Source organism: Mustela nivalis (assembly GCF_964662115.1).
Source record: "Mustela nivalis genome assembly, contig: HAP1_SCAFFOLD_2012, whole genome shotgun sequence".
Taxonomy (NCBI): Eukaryota; Metazoa; Chordata; class Mammalia; order Carnivora; family Mustelidae; genus Mustela; species Mustela nivalis.
Genome location: NW_028134652.1, coordinates 25,460 through 48,992, shown reverse-complemented (window position 1 = coordinate 48,992; position 23,533 = coordinate 25,460). Strand labels below are relative to the sequence as shown.

General features: G+C 40.8%; 1 protein-coding gene across 7 annotated transcripts in view; it reads right to left on the bottom strand.

The window, feature by feature from the left end:
• Positions 1-7,567: 7,567 nt before the first annotated feature.
• Positions 7,568-23,533, bottom strand: part of RNF6 (ring finger protein 6) — a 38,751-nt gene continuing 22,785 nt past the window's right edge. For 2 of the 7 annotated variants that reach the window (XR_014308097.1, XM_082750885.1), the window contains 2 exons: positions 12,292-12,403; positions 8,300-8,781 (listed from right to left, as the gene is read on the bottom strand). Coding sequence is in view for 2 of the 7 variants with exons in the window: in XM_082750885.1 (XP_082607011.1) it covers positions 12,318-12,403 (86 nt within the window). In the remaining 5 variants the exon portion in view is untranslated. Of the gene's footprint in view, positions 8,782-9,166; positions 9,328-12,291; positions 12,404-23,533 lie in introns of all 7 variants that reach the window. The other 5 variants (XR_014308098.1, XR_014308099.1, XR_014308096.1 and 2 more) reach the window with 5 other exon arrangements.

Here is a 23,533-nt window from a genome sequence, read left to right as displayed (position 1 = left end):
AAAAGATATGTTGATGTCCTAATCCCTGGTATCTGAGAACGTGCCCTTACTTGGAAATAGGGTCTTCGTAAATGTAGCCGAGTTGAGAAGATGTCATTAGGTGGATCCTGATCCAATAGGATCGGGGTCCTTATAAGAAGAAAGTGCCGTCTATAGACAGAAACACACCAAGAGGAGTGCCACATGATGATAGACAAAGAGAATGGAGTGATGGGTCTATCATCAAGAGAACACCAAGAATTGATAGCCACCGCCAAAAACTAGGAAAAGGCAAGAGAGGATTCTCCTCAAAACCTCAGAGGGAGCATGGCTCTATGGATACCTTGATCTCAGACTTGTATCCTCCAGAATTGTGAAAATACACTTCTGTTGTTTTAAGCCACCTGGTTTGTTGGGCTCTAAGAAGCTGACACAAACTTCTGGATACAGCAGCTCTAAGGAACTGATACAAAGACAAACCTCCTGGAAGCACTATCTACACCAGCGGACTCTGCTTTATCAACTCTCATTAACCATTCAGCTTGATGAAATCTGGGTACTACCACTCCCCAGAAACTGCTCACAAACATCACTTCTTGTCAATGTCCTGCTTGTCAACTGCTCCAACAGACTCTTCTTAGATCCCTATGTCACTTCCTGGGAGCATCTTCTGTCTCTGTCCACCTCCAAAACATCAGTGGGCAGCAGAACTCTTTCCTGGTTCCCTTCTTTTCTTGTTTGAACCGCTCTCAGTGTGAGAGTCCATCCATTCTAACATCCAGGTGATAATCATAACCATGAGAGAGGCCCAAATTCAAATCACCCCAAACCTATTCCACCTTACATTTCCTGTAAGTTGAGAAATAGTTTAACAATCTATCGTGCTGCCAGAAAACAAACTAAAACCCTTCAGCTTATTCACTCTCCACATTCAACTGTCAATTTCCTCTTAAATACCTTCTCCATCCACCACCATTGCCAAAAGTCTACAATGACCCACCAGTTTCTCACCTGCACTGTCACATGATCCTCCTCCTTAGTTATGTCCTACCCCATGTGCTTATTTCTTTTCAAAATACAAGTATGATGATGTCACTCTCCGCCTAAGAACATGACTGCCCTCAAAATGGAGCCCAAGCTCCTTAACAAGAGTGTTCTATAACCTGACCCCTGGTTACTTAGTCTTTCTTGCTCCTCACCCTCTTTTTTCCAATTAGATTGAACGTTGAACAACTTTTGGGTCCCTATACTCAAGTCACTTCCTTGCCTATAAACTCTGGCATGTGATACCTCACTAGACTCTAATTCCCACAAGGACAAGAACCAAGTCTAATTCAACATTCTATCTCCAGTGCCAGGCAGTGTGCCCGAAAATCTGCAGGTATTCAACACTTGTTAAATACAGGAATGGGCATACCTTTGTCTGTAGGTGTCCTGCCTCAGAGACTTCTCGGAAGCTGAAGCAGTGGAAGGCCACTGGCCTGTTTGAGCTCTGCCCAGAAATATAGGAGAATGGTTGCTGTTCCCTCTGCTCCCCATGCCTCTTCTCCACACCCCTGCTAAGGGAAAACCTTTACCAGTGGCAGAAAGCAGGTTCCCACCCTTCAAAACAAGTAGTTCTAGAAAACATCCAGAACATTCCCAGAGGAACTGAGCTCCCACTGGCCACAGGAGTGATTTTCAGACCACATTGTTATATTGGCTCTTTCTCACTCCCTCATGGTCACAATATCCTGCCCCTCACTCAGGCTTTTGGAAGTATTACCCAATGGTTTTAGCAGTTGGATCTGTAATACTTTGGGGGGAAAATAATCCACATTCAGAGCTCTGTTAAGATTTGTGGCTTAAAATAAATTCAAATGCTCAGAAAATTTAAAATGCATTATGTGTAACTTGCATTAAATGATGAATTAAGTAAGAAATTATAGCATAGTTAGGATAATCACAGGGAATGAGGCTTCTTTGGTTTCCAGACCTGTGGGCTGCAGTTATAGCAATCTTCAGGTCATGAGAGTTCACCACGATAAGTAGTAAGGAGAGAAGTCTTCACTGATAGAGTGGGATTTGAGCTTGGTTTCCCAAAATAAATACATTATCAAAGTCTTGACCCCCAGAAATCCTCATTGGTTTACTGGGGCTACTCAGAGTAAGGACATCCAACACTGAGTCTAGGAGGAACAGATTCTAGAGTTTGTGTGAGTATTTGATGCTATGAAATTAAAGTCATAATGACATCAATAAAGACTAATTTATAACGCATAATGATGTACCTTTCCACTGTCTCTACATGTATGAACTACTCAATGGTGATTAACAGTATATACTTGGGAAAAAAACACATCTTTGTGTCCGAATCCCAGCTCAGCCACTGATTTTGCAACTTTGGGAAAGTTTTCTTAATTTTATCTGAAACTCAATTTCTTCATCTGTATAATGAAGATAAGCTATTGCTATGGGTTGTCACAAAGATGAAATAAGATTATACATATATATAGAGAGAGAGAGCACTTAGTCCAGTTTCTAATACATGTGTTTTTAAATAATATGTATTGTTATTGTGTCTCGTGCCCTTTCATCTCTCAGGAAATGTTAAGTAAATGGCCTAAAGAAGAGCTAGAACTAGTGCCTGGGCTCCTGAATCAATCTTGACTTCATGGGTTTGTTTATAGGTTATGATTTATAAACCCAGTACAACAGAAATTTGCTCACAATGCTGATATAAACAGCCAAGGGGTTTTCTTTTTTTTTTTTTTTCTTTTTATTTCTTTTCACTTGGCTCACCTTATTACCACTCACCGACTGTGAGGCTTATCCAATTCTCACAGTGCGTGGAGAGGCAGGGTCAACAATTAACTTTAACATTCTGAAGCCAACATGGACATTGACAGGCTAATGTTGACCTTGTAGCCTTGACAGGGACATTATGGTTTATATTGCTATCCCTGCCAACCAACACCAAGCAAAAAACACCTGGAGAAGTGGGCTGAAGCCATGCTACTCAAGGTCACCAAGTCATTCTCAATATCATCAACCACAGTCAAGATATTCTGTGGAAGAAAAATAGGGCAAAGCTAGTATCAATGAATTCCATGTTCTGTGGACTTGGAGATCTAGTAGCTCTCTGAATTAATAATGAGCATTAGTTTCCTGTGGCTACAGTAACAAATTATAATGAACTTGCTGACTTAAAACACCAGAAATGTATTCTACCACAGCTCTCTAGGCCAGAAATCCAAAATTAGTCCTAGTGAACCAAAAATCAAGGTGTTGATTCATGGGGCACCTGGGTTGCTCAGTTGGTTAAGCAGCTGAATCTTGATTTTGGCTCAGGTCATGATCCCAGGGTCCTGGAATCCAGTCCCACCTCACCATGCGCGCTGCATTCAGAGGGAGCTTTGCGTTCAGTGCGGAGTATGCTTAAGATTCTCTCCCTCCCTCTTCCCCCTCTCCCTGCCCCACTAGTACGCCCTCATTCTCTAAAATAAATGCATAAATCTTTAAAAGAGAAAAAAAATCAAGGTACCGACAAAACACCTTGCTCTCTCTGGAGGCTCAAAGGAAGAATCCAGTCTTCATCTCATCCAGCTTCTGATGGCTGCCAACATTCATTGGCTTGTGGCCATAAAACTCCAATTCTCCCCCTTCATCTTCCCATGACCATCTTCTCTTTTTCCTGTGTAATCTCTCTTTGCTTCTCTCTATTTAAGGACACCTGTAATAGCACCGATTCAGCTAATCCAAGATAACCTCTCCATCTGGAGATCCTTATTCAATTACAGCTGCAAACTCTTTTCCAAATGAGGTATCATTCACAGGTTGCAGGCATTAGGAAGTGGAAATCTTAGGGGTGGGTGCATTTTCAGCCTACCACAATGGGCTCATACTTCCTAAAACATAATATCCAGGTACTCCATCAGGCTTGTTTCTAAGATATAAAATGGGCCCCTCTATTCACAAATATATATTCTTTACCATGATTTAACAGGAAATGCCTGAAAATCCAACCATGATTCCTAAAAGAGTCTAATATCTGCTCCCACGGTTCTTCACGCAACAATGCTGGCTGTCTGGTGAGTTGCCTTCTGCCCCACAATCTAACACTTCCCTGAAGAGTCTTCTCATATATATACACCTTTGAATACCTTCTTTTCCACTAGCACAGTAATTCGTGAAAATAATACATTATAAGGAATATACAGCCTTAAGAAGAAACGTTTTTGAAATGTGTAGGTTAAAAGAACAGAGCAAATCCAGTAAGTTACTGGTAAATTTCCCAAATCTGGGAAAGCTGTCCCCAACACAGCCTCCCAGAAGCCGACCCTCCAAAAAGTGAGATAAAGCGCCAACAACTCGAGCTGCCACAAGAATGCAGGGGTTGCTTTTCCCAGTTGCAGGTGATGTAGAAAGACATCCCCTTGGCTTCTCGCTCTTCATCCAGCCCTCGCCACGCCCGCCTTGAAGGGAGTGCTGTCACCAGGTCCCACTTACAGCTGAAGCGCGTCCCGATGGTCAAGTCTCTAGCCAGTCACAGGGCTTGAAGTGGTCCGGCCAACTCGGCTCTGTCCGCAGAGCGCCCAGCCACTAGCTCGCGCGTTCGCGTTTGTCTGCGGAGCGCTCGCAGTTGGCCCCGGTGAGCTAGCTCGGATACAGAGCTGGAGAGCCGCTAGCCGCGGGCCGTCGCGGGCTACCCGGCCCCCGCAGCCTGGCTTCACACCGCCCGCAGACTCCGGGACCGCGCCCAGGGCGCGGCCCCTTTCCCCCATCCCCCGCCCCAGCCGTGCTCAGGACCGCGCCCACGCGCGCCGCCGACGCACCCGCAGCTCCGCAGATTCTGATCCTTGAGTACACGGAGGCACGCACGCGCACAGCCGTCAGTGCGGACCCCGACCTGGCAAAGCCTGGGTCTTGGGCCTCCTCGGCCGCCGTCGCCCGCTCTGCGTGCAGCCAGCGGAGCCACAGTAGTCCGGCCACCGTAGGCTCCTGTGGCCCTAGCAACGTGGGAGATCCCAGCCTTCGGACTGGAAAGCTGGGAGGAGACAATAGGACGGCGCAAGCGCTGAAAACTTAAGCCGGCGCAAGAATGGGGAATGTTTGATGGTCAGACTCAGACGGGGCCAGTAGCCTTGGGGATGGCGGAGTATGAGAATTCTTAAGGTTTTCTGGTGTAGTCGGTAAGAATGGTGGCCGGCAAACTCTGGTGACCAAGAAATGTCATGCGTCTTGATTTTCTGGGTCTCAGTCAATTTCTGACTCCTCTGAACCACGTCCACCCACCCTTCCCTGCTCCCATCGGATGTGCTTGTTGAATAAAAATTACCCAAGCCCTTGTTGGAATCTCCTTAGCAGGGATTAGGCCAAATTCTGACTTGCTGGGTAAATTCATGGTTAGCAATTTACCCAGGGTCACATTGCCAGTAAGTGACAGGATTCACACCCAGTTAGCCTAGACTCCAGAGGCTGTTCTCTTAACCAAGATGCTAAATCTCTTTATGAAATGTTTAGCCTCAGCTGTATTAGAAACCAGTTTGGGTCATAGTGCTCTGAACCATGAAGCGCACTAGACTAGGAGTCAAAAAATAGGACTAGCAGTCAGAAGATGACCTATAATAAGACTCTACAGTTCTCTCCTCTTCAGTGTCCTCTGGATGAAATGGGGTTAATGTCCGAGGTCTAGGAATTCTAGGTAGTGTAACTGGTCATTTGAAGGCCACATCCAGCCCATCATGATGGTATCTCCCGGCTAACAGATTTTTAAGCCCAGCTGCAGCAGCTAGCTCCTAAGTGAAGTAGCCTCATCATCGCTGATGCAAAATTAGATTCTTTACCACTAAACTGGTTGGTGCATGAGGACAGATGAGACATTCTGAGGGTGCAAAGGAGGCAATTATAACTAGCTGCCCTCTATATACACTCCCTCTCCACCTCCCTTCAAACAGACACAAGAATCTAACTGAATTCCACATGGGGAAGGGAGGCGGACTTGAGACAGTGACTCTGTGGTCAAAATACCATTTATCAGTTTCAGAGAAATCCCTCACATTACATATGGCTGAATTGCTCGTGGAATTATCCACAGTCCATATCAATTTACATTTTACTTTCCAAAACAAGTGTAATGCCCCCCCCCCAAAAAGAGCAGCAACATCTAGGTACTTCTTAAGGCACACGTGCTGACTTCCTTGAAGCCAGAGGCCAGTGACACATGAAGGCACAGATCAGAGGGAGTTTCAGGTGAAACTCCAACCTTAGTTGGCTAGTCAGAACAGGTTCCTGGAGAGGGTTCTCCTTGTGTGAAAACTGATTTGCAGGCTCAAAGGCTTGTGCTCCCCTGAGGCAAAAGGGAGTTTTCTTAAATTTAAGAAATAATCAAAATGGTTCCTATTATAACAGACTTTTTTATGGAAATAGGCAGCCTTGCTCAAACACTCAAAATCAAATGGCAGGCTCATTTGATCATAAGATCAATGGCTGTGTTATATGTGAAATTTTATATCCATTCCAAATAGGAAATAGAAATTTTTAAATTGCTTCATTTTGAACATTTTCACCTAAAACCCAAAGCATTCCAAAGGGAAATTGCACTTAAAGGCTATTTGAATGAATGAACGCAGTTTGCTCCATTCTTACAGAAACCCTACCTTTTCACTTCTGAGACCCTTTATAGACTCCAGGAAGTGAGACTTCATCTAGCTTACCCACAGAAGTCTTGGGTAATGGAACTTTAGACTGAGCTCTAGACCAATCACATTCACCCATTCTGATCTTTAAACTTGTGAGAGATAGGGATTTCACAATCTACTCAATAAACAACCTCCATGCTTAAAAACCCTCAACTTTGGAGTTGTTTTCCTGGCTCTAATCCAGGCCTTCCTCCCAACAATTCAGCATTATAGAACCCTAGATCTGGAAAACAACCTTACAGGTGGTTGTATTCGTTTTCCAACAAACTTGATGGATTAAAACACAAATTTATTATTTTACAGTTCTGTACATTAGAGTTCCAACAGAAGTCAAAAACTCAACACAAGTCATAAAAATAGTGCTAATAGGGCTGTGTTCCTTTCTGGAGGCTGTGTGTGGGGCAGGGGACTCTTTTCTTGCCTTTTCTTTTAAAGGCTAACCATATTCCTTGGGTTGTGGCCCCCTTCCTCTTTCTTCATAGCCAGCAATATTGCACCTCTCTGTTCTTCACATTATCCTTTGACTGCAACATCAGCCAGGAAATGTCTGATTTTAAGGACACATAATTAGATTCTTCCCCTCACCCCAATAGTCCAGAATAATCTCCCCATGTTAAGGTCCATCACATGTATAAAATGCCTTCTACCATGTAAAATAACACTCAAAGGTTCTAGAGATTAGGATGTAGACATCATTGGGAGCATCATCATTCTGTGTATCACAGGCATCTCTTCCAACTCCTCTCTAGAAAAAGGAATTCCCTTTCAGATGCTCCTCGAATCTGAGTACTTCTACAGATGGGGAGTTTATTACTTCACAAGGCCATAAAACGGTAATGCTGACCAACTCTAAATGTCACAGAATTCTTATATTCAGTCCCAGTAGCTCCCATGCATAGGTCCTTGTCTTTTTTTTTTTTTTTAAGATTTTATTTATTTATTTGACAGGCAGAGATCACAAGTAGGCAGAGAGGCAGGCAGAGAGAGAATGGGGGAAGCAGGCTCTCCACTGAGCAGGAAGCCCGATGCGGGGCTTGATCCCAGAACACTGAGATCATGACCTGAGCCGAAGGCAGAGGCTTAACCCTCTGAGCCACGCAGGCACCCCACATAGGTCCTTGTCTTAAGAAGCACAGGAGAAAACCTAAACTGGTATCCCCTCCTACATATCCCCCACATGAAGGTCTTGATACATTTGAAGACAGCCAGAAAATTTCCCTTTTATTCATTAGTTGAACAAATTGAACACCTATTGTATGTGGATGCTATATTCTGGGCTTCAGAGATACAGTGATTAATCAGCCAAAGTCCCCAATCTCTTCTTCTAGTGAAGGAAGCAGGTCAATAATCCAATAGACAGAAAGCCTTAGCATCATCTTGAATACTACCAAATCAGAGGGACCAAAATAATTTTTGAAAGAATTTTATATATGTTTTAAAAATCTCCTGTTGGGCCACCTGGGTGGCTCAGTTGGTTAAGTGTCTGACTCTTGATTTCAGCTCAGGTTGTGATCTCTAGGGTCATGAGCTGAGCCCCACATCAGGCTCTGTGCTGGGCATGGAGTCTCCGTAAGATTTTCTCTCTCTCTCTCTCTCCCTCTGTCCCTTCCCTCCCCCCACAAAAAAAAAAAAAAAATTCCTGTCTGGCAATTATGGAGGGGGTGGGTAGAACTGGTTAGACCTTTGTACATATATTTTATATTTTAGTATTGTTTGCATTTTGAATAATGGAAGAATACCAAAACCTTTTCAGAGCCATGGTTCTCTGAAGATCTTACTCTAGCCTTGAGGGAGAAACAATTATTAATGAGGCAGATCGGTTTATATTAGATTAAGCAAAGATGGCTTCCTGGAAAAAGTAGAGCCTTCCACGATGACCATCCAAGATTTCAGTAAGCCAGGACTAGCGGGTAGACATTCCATAGACTTGAACTGACACCATAGCAGCCAGATGAGAGGGGGGATCAGGGCAGATAAGCCTCCTAGTTTGGGCATATGGCTGAAGACAGGGCATTTCCTCTAGTTGTTTTAGAAGTCTTCGCAAAGGCACAGAGAAGGCTAGGAATTCAGTGGCAATGGGATAGCACAGTTCTGGCATCTCCCTGTACTATCTGTAAAGATCCTGTAAAGCAAGAAATAACCAAAAGTCAGATGTGGAGGATGAGCAAGGCACTTAGAAGTTGGACTCCCCAGTCCGAGCATATTTTTTCACATGATTGGCAGCACATCAGAATAGGGAGGTCTGACCCTGTAGTGCTCAAAAGGAAGGTAACATGAGCCCACCAATGCGCTCTTCAGAAATAGCGTGAGGGCGTTTGCAGCACAAGAGCCACTTCTTACAGTGTCCCTCTCTACAAGCTTACAAAATCCAGGCCTAAGCACCTTGGCTTGCTGTGGTTGAGTTTACCCGAGTCACTCAAAACGCCAGGCTGTGACAATCTGTAAAGCAAAAGCTAGAGGATGCTCCCATGGGTGAAGTCATCAAGGCATTTTTCTTATTCATTTACCTTAAATTTGACCCTTTTCTCTTCATCTAAATGCAGCCTCTCCACATGCGTTCTCAGAGCTGGTAAGAGGGATGTGTCATTCCCACTCATAGTCTCCGCTGCTGTTTCTAGATGTCACTGAAATAATGTAAATAAACCTAACCAGTTTTCATTCAAATGTCCTGACATAGAAAATGAAAAAAAAAAAATCTGTTTATTTTCAATTCAGCTTTCCCAGAGGCTCTGCTGTTGACACAATAATATAAAAAGTTCACTGGACTGAGTTATCTGATGATACAGCTTTGTCATTGTTGGGGAAGTGATGCATTCTATAATCAACATTTGAGGTCTCTCCTTTGATTTCACTTTCTTATTAGAAGGCTTTTTTGCCAAATGATTAAATTTGTGTATTTATTTTGGCATGTCTTCCTGTTAGACTCAGAAGAATTCTGACATTTTTGGCTACAGATTGATGTCAGTCATGGTTCTGAAGACCTTAATGACTGCTGGAAATGTTTCTGGCTTTGTTTTTGTTGGGACCAAATTTGTATCCAGTGATGATAACCTCATTCTTAGAGTTTCTTAGTTTTAAAATGTGTTGGGTCCCTAAGGGAGTATGCTCACTTGAAACTACAAATTCTGCTATAAGTGGGCAGGGTCTAAAATAAGAACAAAATGGTGGTACAGTGTTGGCTCCCTTACGAAGTGTCTGAGTAGATAGTGGTATGACACTAGCATCTTATTCTTTTTTGGTTCTCTACAAGGTTCTGGAAAACTCTGGTCACTCCCTACTGTTACTACCTGTATCACCCCAGGGAACTTGGGTACATCTAGTAGCAAAGATCAATGGTTCCCTTTCCTGTGAGGCAAAGTGTAATTTTGCTGGGGCAGTCAACCATGACTCAGTTTCTTCCCTTATTTGTACAGAGGTTTAGCTGTTAAAAGATATAACGTGATTGAGACAATTTGAGTGAACCAAGCTAAGCTCACTTAATTTCTATAATTACCATGGAAAATATTCCAAACCTTCAAGTCTACTCTTAAACAGGAAATTGTTTCTCAGGGGAAGTTCCAGGGTTGACAGATCTAAGATGTGACCTCTGCAGTATCGGATCTTTACTGACAATTGTAGCTTTAGACAGTAGATGGGAGCTGAGAGGGCTTGTTCGTAGGCACATGTGAGACACTCTGAGGAGTCTCAGAGGAAGACTTTGAGAGGAGCTGGAGATTATGCGCTAGCTGGTGAAAGTTTGGGCTGTACAATATGGCCTACTACTGTCAATTTTATCTGATTTGTCATTGTTCATCAATCACTTCTCTAATCCAAAAGATGTCATGGCTGGTGGATTTGTGGGTTCTTCTTTATCATCACCATCACCATCATCACCAGTGTTTTGGTTCATTATTCATTTAGCATGAAAGAGAAAAATCCAGAAATCCAAAGGGGGACTGAGTCATAGGAAATATCAGAGAACTAGAGTGAAAATCTACAAATTCTTTTTGAGAATACAGACTCATTATCCAGCTCCAGTGTTCATGTGGCCAAGCCTCATTAAAGGATGCCATAAAGCTAGAATATTAAAAAACTGGTAGAGAAATAGATAATGTTCTATGGAACATTACGCTCTATTTAGACTATTTCAGTTCAGGGGGAAGTGGTGGTGTGTGGGATAGATTATTAAATACAAGATGTTGGAATAATTGGCCCTGTTTGGGGGGGGATTAAGGTACATTCTTCTCTCCAACATTCATAAAAATTAATTTCAGATGGATTAAATATGTAAATATGTTCACTTACTAAACAAATATGTATTAATCCATTACCATGTTCAAGTTGCTGTAGATACAGCAGTAAACCAGACAAGAATCTCGGTTCTCAGGGTGCCTGGGTGGCTCAGTCAGTTGAGCACCCAACTCTTGGTTTTGGCTCAGGTCATGATCTCAGGGTCATGGGATTGAGCCCTGCATGGGCTCTGCACTGGGCATGGAGTCTGCTTGACATTCTTTCCCTTTCCCTTTCTCTTTCCCTCTGCCCCTCCCTCACTCATATGTGCTCTCTCTTCCTAAAATTAAAAAAAAAATCTTTTTTAAAAAAGTAGAAGAATCCTGGTTTTCATGGAGGCTACATTCTAGTGCAGATTAAGACAGAAAGCATATTAGTAGGAATATGTGTTATGCAGAAAAACAAAGCAAGCAATGGGAATAGGGAATAGGAGTTTGCAATTTCAAATAGGATGTTTAGGAAAGGCAACGCTACAAAGATAATATTTGGGTAAAGACTTAAATAAGGTAGGAATGGGGGCACCTGGGTGGCTCAGTGGGTTAAGCCTTTGCCTTCGGCTCAGGTCATGATCTCAGGGTCCTGGGATCGAGCCCCACATTGGGCTCTCTGCTCAGCAGTGAGCCTGCTTCCCCTTCTCTCTGCCTGCCTCTCTGCCTGCTTGTGATCTCTCTCTCTCTCTCTCTCTCTCTCTCTCTCTGTGAAATAAAAAATAAATAAATAAGGTAGGAAGGTACTATGCAGTTATGGAGGAGGAAAATTTCAGGCAGAAGTAGTATTTAATACAAAGTCCTAAAATGGGAGCATACTTGTTTCGGAAATAGCAAGGAGTGGCTGATGTGCAGTGAGTGCAGGGGAGAATAATAGGAAATAAGGCCAGAGAGGTAGCCAGGGATAGAAGGCTTTGGCCATTATAAGAACCTTGGTTTTTTCAAGTCAGATGGGAAGTGGCATGAGCAAATTTTAAATGGAATCTCTCTAGTTTTCGTTTTGGAAATAGAGTCCATGAAGGCAAAATCAGGAGCAGGGAGACCTATTAGAAGGCTATTGCATTTCTCCAGCTGAAAGAGAGTAATGGCTCAGACCAGAGTGATTGCAGTGAAGGTAGTGAGAAAGTGGTTGTTTCTGAATATGTGGAAGGCAGAGCCAGTAGGATTTGCTGATGGGCTGGATGTGCAGGCAAAGAAAAAGAGGAGTACCCCGTCTCCTGGTAATCATTCCCTTTTGGAATCCCCTCCTCTTGAGGGTGGGCTGGACCCAACGGCCTGCTTCTAACCAACAGAAAATGACAAAGATGACAGGATGCTAATTTGCTGAGTAGATTACATAATACTGTGACTTCTGTCTTATTAGCAGACTCCGTTACCTTCTTAGCTCGCATGTTTTGATGAACTAAGCCGCCATGTTGGAGAGGCCCATGTGGCAAGGGACTGAGTGTGGCCTCTGGCCAATTACCAGCTGGTCCCTCAGTCCAACAGCTATAAAGAGAAATATTGTCAGATTTTATTTTATAATAATTAAACATTTCTTAACAAAAAATTAATAAACAAAGTTTGTAAAAATTGAACTAAGAATAAGAATTTTTAACACATATAATCAACAAAATAGTAAATGAGTAAGATATAGTTGCAATACTACATCTTTGTATTTTAATTTCATACTAAAGTAATAAAAAACTCATAACCTAATGAATATTAATTCAATGAATATATGTAAATGCACAACAATGTCAGCAGGCAATTCATGGGGAAAAATACGACTTATAATTACATTCAAAGATGCTCAGCCTCACTAATTTAAAAAAATGCTAATTCAAACAACAAAATACCATTTTTCCTTCCTATAGCTCCATAAATTAGGTGGATGAACACCACACTTTATATATACTGCAATTTCTATAAACTGAAGATTTGTGGCAATCCTGCATCAAGTAAGTATGTGAGTATCATTTTTCCAACAGCATTTGCTCATTTTGTGTCTGTGTCACTTTTTTGTAATTCTTGCAATATTTCAAACTTCTTCATTATTATATATGTTATGGTAATCTATAATCATTGATTATGACTCACTGAAAGATAATGGTTAGCATTTTTTAGCAATAAAGTATTTTTCATTAAAGTATGCACATTGTTTTTTTTAGACATAATGCTATTACACACTTAATAGTCTACAGCATAGTGTAAACATAATTTTTATATGCACTGCAAAACCAAGGAATTTACTTGACTCATTGCAATATTATAATTATTGCAATATTAGCTCTATTGCAGTGATCTGGAAACGAACCCACAATATCTCCCTCTGAGTTACACCTATGCTAATATTGTTCCCATTTCATTGATAAGAAACTGAGGCTTCAAGAAGCTAAGTAACTTGCTCAAGGTCACACAGTAATTCAGTTGCAAAACCAGAATTTGAACCCAGTGTGTCTGTCTGCAGAGCTAATAGTCCTAACCATTGTACCATCATGGGATGATATGTAAACCCCATCATCTCCCCTCTTATATACACACACACCCACACATACACACAGTCACGTACAGGACCATCTTTTGTAATTTCTCTAAAGACAACCTGATTTATTTGAACCTAATTTTCCTTGGACATGTTATATGAGTTATTCTTATCAGTCAAATCCTGATAAGATAAACCAAGGATCCTGTGGGGGGACATGCCAAGCAGATTAAGATATATGAGGAAGTGGTGATGCAACATGGGGGCTTAAGTGGGTAGGAGAAGAATAAATGAAACAAGATGGGATTGGGAGGGAGACAAACCATAAGTGACTCTTAATCTCACAAAACAAACTGAAGGTTGCTGGGGGGAGGGGGGTTGGGAGAAGGGGGTGGGATTATGGACATTGGGGAGGGTATGTGCTTTGGTGAGTGCTGTGAAGTGTGTAAACCTGGTGATTCACAGACCTGTACCCCTGGGGATAAAATATATGTTTATATATAAAAAAAAAAAAGATATATATATAATAGAAGACCCAAAAGTAAAAGAGAATTAGAAAGAGTCATAAAAATATTTAAAGATATAATGTCCAAAGTTTTCCAAAATTTGATTAAAGCACACAGATCCAAAAAGTTCACTGAACATCAAATAAAATAAATTTAAATAAAACTACCCAGATACATTGTAGTCACACTGCTGAGAACCAAAGATAAAGAAAATGTCTTGAAAGCAGCAAGAGAAAGAAGATATCACAAACGTACATTGTTTCTGATGAGAAACAATATAGGGCCAGAAGTCAAAGATACAAAATCAACAAAGTATTGAAAGTGAAACTTTATCAATCCAGAATGTTATGTCCAGAGAAGGAAACCTTCAGAGATAGGGGAGAAATAAAATATTTTCAATTAACTAAAAGTAATGGGCGTCCCAGTGTTACAGGACAAGAAGAAAAAAAAAAAAAAGGCATACATATCAAAAAGGGAAAAAAATGTATTTGCATATGAAATGATTGGTACACAGAATATAAGAATCTTTTTTTTTATTTTTTATTTTTTATAAACATATATTTTTATCCCCAGGGATACAGGTCTGTGAATCGCCAGGTTTACACACTTCACAGCACTCACCAAAGCACATACCCTCCCCAATGTCCATAACCCCACCCCCCTTCTCCCAACCCCCCTCCCCCCAGCAACCCTCAGTTTGTTTTGTGAGATTAAGAGTCACTTATGGTTTGTCTCCCTCCCAATCCCATCTTGTTTCATTTATTCTTCTCCTACCCACTTAAGCCCCCATGTTGCATCACCACTTCCTCATATCAGGGAGTTCATATGATAGTTGTCTTTCTCCACTTGACTTATTTCACTAAGCATGATACGCTCTAGTTACATCTATGTTGTCACAAAGAACAAATAATCCAATCAAGAAATGGGCAGAGGACATGAACAGACATTTCTGCAAAGAAGACATCCAGATGGCCAACAGACACATGAAAAAGTGCTCCATATCACTCAGCATCAGGGAAATACAAATCAAAACCACAATGAGATATCACCTCACACCAGTCAGAATGGCTAAAGTTAACAAGTCAGGAAATGACAGATGCTGGCGAGGATGCGTAGAAAGGGGAACCCTCCTACACTGTTGGTGGGAATGCAAGCTGGTGCAGCCACTCTGGAAAACAGCATGGAGGTTCCTCAAAATGTTGAAAATAGAACTGCCCTATGACCCAGCAATAGCACTACTGGGTATTTACCCTAAAGATACAAACGTAGTGATCTGAAGGGGCACGTGCACCTGAATGTTTATAGCAGCAATGTCTACAATAGCCAAACTATGGAAATAACCTAGATGTCCACAACAGATGAATGGATAAAGAAGATGTGGTATATATACACAATGGAATACTATGCAGCCATCAAAAGAATATAAGAATCTTTAAAAAGCTACTAGAATAAGGGAGTTTAGCAAAATCAGAGAATATAAGCTCAAAATACAAAAACCAATTGCATTTCTATATGCTAGTAATGAAGAGCTAGAAATTAAAATTGTACAAAAATAGCATTTACAATGACTTCAGACAACCCAAAATACTTGGGCATAAATTTAACAAAATATACAAAATACACTAAAAAAAAAAATACAAATCATTGATGAAATTAAAGAAAACCTAAATAAATGGAGATATATACAATATTGATAGATTGAAAGATTCAATGTTTTTTAAGATGTCATTTCTCTCCCAATTGTATAGTCCCAATCTATAGACTCAATGCATTCCCAATCAAAATGCCAACATCCTTGGTGGAGAGGGACTTAAAAGTTTTTTATTTACACCCAACTTGGGTCTTGAACTCATGACCCTGAGATCAAGAATCAGATTCTCTTCTGACTGAGACAGCCAGGTGTCCTTCCCCACAGCCACAACCTTCTTTTACATAGATATTAACAAGCTGATTATAAAATCTATCTGACAACACAAAGGATCTAACATAGCCAAAAGAATAGAGTATGGTGTAAAAAAAGATATATAAAACAACACAACAGAACAGAGAACCTAGCAATAGACTCACACATACACATTTACTAATTCTCACCAAAAAGAGTTCAGTGGGAAGGAGAGTCTTTTCAGCATACGGAGTTGAAACAAGAGAGTATCCATATTCAAAAACAAACAAAAAAAATTAATCTTGATTCTTACATACCACGACCCAAAAAAATAAGCTCAAAATGGATCATAGATTTAAAATATAACAGCTAAAGAAGACTAAGAGAAGGTGGTGGGGGAGGAAGACATTACAAGAGAAGGAGGAGGGAAGAAATCTCTGTGATTTAGGATTAGGCAAAGATTCTTAGGTAAGACACAAACAGCATAAATGATAAAAGACAAACACTGATAATTTGGACTTCACCAAAATTAAAAACATTCTCCTTCAAAGATGCGAGTAAGAAAATGAAAAAGCAAGTCAGACACTGGGAGGAAAAAACATCAATAATGTGTATATATTTATGTATAGTATGTATGTATATTGATATATATATATATTATAGATAACTACATAGATACACACATAGCATCTATGCATCTAGAATCTAGTATCACACACATAGATATGGATCACAAGTGACTGATACTCATAATACATAAGGAACTCTTACAACTCAACACTAACAAGATAAACCAATGGGGGGGATGGGAAACATATATAACTATATAAAGACAGGACTAAATAGAAGAGGTATAAAGAGCTAACAAGTACAGAAAAAAAAAGATTGTCAACCTCATTAATCATCATGAAAATTCAAATTAAAACTACAATGAGATACCATTTCACAACCATACAATGGCTAAAGTCTAAGAGCCAGACAACTTTACCTTTGAGTTAGTGTTTTCTAAGTGAAGTCCAATGAAACAATGGAAAATGCATGTGAGCAGAGGAAATGTTCATTATATGCCTGTTTGTCCCTTCCTGCCTCGTTTAGACATGGTGTTTGCAGTGTCCCATGAGCACAGAATTCTGGTGAATGCAATGCATGAGCATTCAACAAGAATCGAAGCAAATAAAAACTAATCATGTTGTTCCTCAGAAAATTAAAATAGGATTATCATATGATCTAACAATCCCATCTATGGGTATGTATCCTGAAAGAAATGAAAGCAGAGAATTTGTACAACCATATCCATAGAGGCATTATTTACAATACCTAAAATGTAGAAGAAATTCAAGTATCAATCAGTGGATGACTGGGTAAACAAAATGTGGCATGCGTGTACAATGGAATATTAGTCAGCCTTAAAAAAGGAAATTCTGACACATGGTACAACATGGATGAACCTCGAAGACATTATGCTAAGTGACATAATGAGTTGCAAAAGGGCTTTAAAATGCTGTAAAAAAAAATACTACATGATCCTACTCATCTGAAGTACTTAATGCAGCTAAATTCATAAAGACAGAGAGTAGAATGGTGGTTGCCAAGGGGCTGGGGCAAGGGGGAAATGAAGAGTTTGTGTTTAATGCTATAGAGTTTCCATTTTGCAAGATGAAAAGAGTTCTGTGGGTAACAATTGTGCAACAGTTTAAGTGTACTCATTGCCACTGAATGGACACTTAAAAATGCTTAATGGTTCCATGTATTTTACACAGTTTTAAAAAACTAATTATGTTGCATGTCTGACTGAGAAATCTGGGACACTGATAGCCCTAAGACACAGAGTTGCCAAGTAAAATACAGTGTGTCCCATACAGGATTTTGGATGTACTTGTACCATAGAAATGATTTGTGGTTTCTCTGAGACCTAAATTTAATCGTTTATCTCGGGTTTTTATTTGCTAACATGGGCAATCCTACTCAAGAAGCCATATTTGCCATTTGAACCAGAACTTCCTTTGAATAAAGAAAGGGGCAGTAGCATTCTAAGAAACGTGAAACACCAAAGAATGCTTTTTCACTTGTGTTACCCCCTGTGTTAGCCAACTACTTACACTGGGAATGAAGACCTAGGACCTAAAAGGAACAAAAAGATCAGACAGCTAGAGTTCCTACTCCTTTCAGCTCTTTCTCAGTCATCACTAAGCCTAAGGTAGCCTTGCTACAAAGTGCATGTGTCAAGAAGAGAAATAGAGTTGACTTAGTTTCGTGCAGTGTTTCTACTGCTTTCCTAAGAGCTGATTAAATATATGCTCTGTAAACTCCAAACTGTGTAATTTCAGTGATTCCACATACAAGCTAAAAGCTATTGGATTTGTACCTAAAACTGGCTGTTTGGGATTCTTTCATGAGACCATCAGTCAGGTACAAACACAAGCGGAGACAAGGAGTAGCTCAAGACAAAACAAAGGTAATTACACTTACGGGTCCTAGAGACAGGAGGTGCACAAGGTGAAATCTGAGATGCCAGAGTGGTCAAGAGGCAGGAAACAAGAGTGGGGGTGGTTACATGTGCCAGCGGGGGGTGGGGCCAGAAGGGGTGCACTTAGACCAGGGTCTTTATTGGTGTTTCCTTGGAGAAGTCAAGACAGGGCAAGAGAACAGCGTAGGATAGACTAATCTGAATCATTTCTGGAGGCTTTGGACTACTGGGGTGGTCCCTAGTTAACTGAAAACGTGTCAAGATAAAGGAATATAGCCTACTGGGGTGCGATGGGCCAGGGAGAGGAGGTATAGCTCTGGATTGGACAGCTCATGTATCAACAGCATGCTCAGGCTGAATTCATTGCTATCATTAAGAATTGGCTAGCCCAGAGGGAGGAGTCAAGGTGGCGGAGAAGTAGCAGGCTGAGACTACTTCAGCTAGCTGGAGATCAGCTAGATAACTTATCTAAAGATTGCAAACACCTACAAATCCAACAGCAGATCGAAGAGAAGAAGAACAGCAATTCTAGAAACAGAAAATCAACCACTTTCTGAAAGGTAGGACTGGCGAAGAAGTGAATCCAAGGCGACGGGAAGATAGATCCTGGGGGGAGGGGCCGGCTCCCAGCAAGCGACGGAGCAATGAAGCACAAAATCGGGAATTTTAAAAGTCTGTTCCACTGAGGGACACCACTCCAGAGGCTAAACCAGGGTGAAGCCCACGCAGGGTCAGCATGGCCTCAGGTCCCACAGGGTCACAGAAGGATCGGGGGTGTCTGAGTGTCGCTTACAGGTATTAGAACAAGGAAGCCGGCTACAGAGACAGAGCTGAGAGGGAGCTCCCAGCTCAGAGTTACCTTGAACCGGTCGCAGGCTCGGTGAGCTCGGAGCACAGCCGGGGTCCACGGAGACAGGAGTAATTGGGTGCTGTTCTCTGAGGGCACACTGAGGAGTGGGGCCCCGGGCTCTCGGCTTCTCTGGGCCGGAGACCGGGAGGCCGCCATTTGTATTCCCATCCTCCGGAACTCTACGGAAAGCGCTCAGGGAACAAAAGCTCCAGAAAGCAAACCCGAGCAGCTTACTCAGCCCGGCCCCTGGTAAGAGCGGTGCAATTCCGCCTGTGGCAAAGACACTTGAGAATCACTATAACAGGCCCCTCCCCCAGAAGATCAATAAGAAATCCAGCCAGGACCAAGTTCACCTACCAAGGAGTGCAGTTTAAATACCAAGGAGAGCAGCGGAATTCCAGAGGAGGAGAAAGCAAAGCACGGAACTCATGGCTTTCTCCCTGTGATTCTTTAGTCTTGTAGTTAATTTAATTTCTTTTTCTTTTTCAATTTTTTCTCTTCTTCTGCTAAATTTTTTTTAACTTTTACCCTTTTCTTTTTTAACGTTTTTAACTAGTTTATCTAATATATATATTTTTCTTTTTTATAATTTTTATTTATTCATTTTCTTTTTTTTAATTGCTTCTTTTCTTTTATTTTTTTTTCTGAACCTCTTTTTATCCGTTTTCTCCCCCCAACCCCCCACGATTTGGGGTCTCTTCTGATTTGGTTAAAGCATATTTTCCTGGGGTTGTTGCCACCCTTTTGGTATTTTACTTGCTCCTTCATATACTCTTATCGGGACAAAATGACAAGGCAGAAAAATTCACCACAAGAAAAAGAATAAGAGGCAGTACTGAAAGCGAGGGACCTAATCAATACAGACATTGGTAATATATCAGATCCAGAGTTCAGAATGAAATACTCAATGTTCTAGCCGGGCTCAAAAAAGGCATGGAAGATATTAGAGAAGCCCTCTTGGGAGATATAAAAGCCCTTTCTGGAGAAATAAAAGAACTAAAATCTAACCAAGTTGAAGTAAAAAAAGCTATTAATGAGGTGCAATCAAAAATGGAGGCTCTCACTGCTAGGATAAATGAGGCAGAAGAAAGAATTAGCCATACAGAAGACAAAATGACAGAGAATAAAGAAGCTGAGCAAAAGAGGGACAAACAGCTACTGGACCACTAAGGGAGAATTCGAGAGATAAGTGACACCATAAGACGAAACAACATTAGAATAATTGGGATCCCGGAAGAAGAAAGAGAGAGGGGAGCAGAAGGTATACTGGAGAGAATTATTGGAGAGAATATCCCCAATATGGCAAAGGGAACAAGCATCAAAATCCAGGAGGCACAGAGAACCCCCATGAAAATCAACAAGATTAGGTCCACACCCCATCACCTAATAGTAAAATTTACAAGTCTTAGTGACAAAGAGAAAATCCTGAAAGCAGCCCGGGAAAAGAAGTCTGTAACATTCAATGGTAAAAATATTAGATTGGCAGCAGACTTATCCACAGAGACCTGGCAGGCCAGAAAGAGCTGGCATGATATATTCAGAGCACTAAATGAGAAAAACATGCAGCCAAGAATACTATATCCAGTTAGGCTATCATTGAAAATAGAAGGAGAGATAAAAAGCTTCCAGGACAAACAAAAACGGAAAGAATTTGCAAACACCAAACCAGCTCTACAGGAAATATTGAAAGGGGTCCTCTAAGCAAAGAGAGAGCCTAAAAGTACTAGATCAGAAAGGAACAGGACAATATACAGTAACAGTCACCCTACAGGCAATACAATGGCACTAAATTCATATCTCTCAATAATTACCCTGAATGTTAATGGGCTAAATGCCCCAATCAAAAGACACAGGGTATCAGAACGGATAAAAAAACAAAACCCATCTATATGTTGCCTACCAAAAACTCATTTTAAACCCGAAGACACCTCCAGATTTAAAGTGAGGGGGTGGAAAAGAAGTTACCATGCTAATGGACATCAGAAGAAAGCAGGAGTAGCAATCCTTCTATCAGATCAATTAGATTTTAAGCCAAAGACTATAATAAGAGATGGGGAAGGACACTATATCATACTCAAAGGATCTGTCCAACAAGAAGATTTAACAATTTTAAATATCTATGCCCCCAACGTGGGAGCAGCCAACTATATAAACCAATTAATAACAAAATCAAAGAAACACATCAACAATAATACAATAATAGTAGGAGACTTTAACACCCCCCTCACTGAAATGGACAGATCATCCAAGCAAAAGATCAACAAGGAAATAAAGGCCTTAAATGACACACTGGACCAGATTGATATCACAGATATATTCAGAATATTTCATCCCAAAGCAACAGAATACACATTCTTCTCTAGTGCACATGGAACATTCTCCAGAATAGATCACATCCTCGGTCCTAAATCAGGTCTCAACCGGTATCAAAAGATTGGGATCATTCCCTGCCTATTTTCAGACCACAATGTTCTGAAGCTAGAACTCAATCACAAGAGGAAATTTGGAAAGAACCCAAATACATGGAGACTAAACAGCATCCTTCTGAAGAATGAATGGGTCAACCAGGAAATTAAAGAAGAATTGAAAAATTCATGGAAACAAATGATAATGAAAACACAATAGTCCAAAATCTGTGGGACACAGCAAAGGCAGTCCTGAGAGGAAAAGATATAGCAGTACAAGGCTTTCTCAAGAAACAAGAAAAGGTCTCAGGTACACAACCTAACCCTACACCTAAAGGAGCTGGAGAAAGAACAAGAAAGAAATCCTAAACCAGCAGGAAAAGAGAAGTCATAAAGATCAGAGCAGAAATCAATGAAATAGAAACAAACAAACAAAAAAACAATAGAACAAATCAATGAAACTAGGAGCTGGTTCTTTGAAAGAATTAATAAGATTGATAAACCCCTGGCCAGACTTATCCAAAAGAAAAGAGAAATGACCCAAAAAAATAAAATCATGAATGAAAGAAGGGAGATCACAACTAACACCAAAGAAATACAAACAATTGTAAGAACATACTATGAGCAAACCTACGCCAACAAATTTGACAATCTGGAAGAAATGGATGCATTCCTAGAGACATAAACTACCACAACTAAACCAGGAAGAAATAGAAAGCCTGAACAGACCCATAACCAGTAAGGAGATTGAAACAGTCATCAAAAATCTCCAAACAAACAAAAGCCCAGGGCCAGACGGCTTCCCAGGAGAATTCTACCAAACATTGAAAGAAGAACTAATGCCTGTTCTCCTGAAATTAATCCAAAAAATAGAAATGGAAGGAAAACTTCCAAACTCATTTTACAAGGTCAACATCACCTTGATCTCGAAACCAGACAAGGATCCCATCAAAAAAAAGAACTACAGAACAATATCCTTGATGAACACAGATGCAAAAATTCTCACCAAAATACTAGCCAATAGGATTCAACAGTACATTAAAAGGATCATTCACCACAACCAAGTGGGATTTATTCCAGGGCCGCAAGGTTGGCTCAACATCCACAAATCAATCAATGTGATACAACACATCAATAAAAGAAAGAACAAGAACCATATGATACTCTCAATAGATGCTGAAAAAGCATTTGACAAAGTACAGCATCCCTTCCTGATCAAAACTCTTCAAAGTGTAGGGATAGAGGACACATACCTCAATATCATCAAAGCCATCTATGGAAAACCCACCGCAAATAGCATTCTCAATGGAGAAAAACTGAGAGCTTTTCCACTAAGGTCAGGAACACGGCAGGGACATCCATTATCACCACTGCTATTCAACATAGTACTAGAAGTCCTAGCCTCAGCAATCAGACAACAAAAGGAAATTAAAGGCATCCAAATCGGCAAAGAAGAAGTCAAACTATCACTCTTCGCAGATGATATGATACTACATGTGGAAAACCCAAAAGACTCCACTCCAAAACTGCTAAAACTGGTACAGGAATTCAGTAAAGTGTCAGGATATAAAATCAATGCACGGAAATCAGTTGCATTTCTCTACACCAACAGCAAGACAGAAGAAAGAGAAATTAAGGAGTCAATCCCATTTACAATTGCACCCAAAACCATAAGATACCTAGGAATAAACCTAGCCAAAGAGGCAAAGAATCTATACGCAGAAAACTATAAAGTACTCATGAAAGAAATTGAGGAAGACACAAAGAAATGGGAAAATGTTCCATGCTCCTGGATTGGAAGAATAAATATTGTGAAAATGTCTATGCTACCTAAAGCAACCTACACATTTAATGCAATTCCTATCAAAGTACCACCCATCTTTTTCAAAGAAATGGAACAAATAATCCTAAAATTTATATGGAACCAGAAAAGACCTCGAATAGCCAAAGGGATATTGAAAAAGAAAGCCAAAGTTGGTGGCATCACAATTCCGGACTTCAAGCTCTATTACAAAGCTGTCATCCTCAAGATAGCATGGTACTG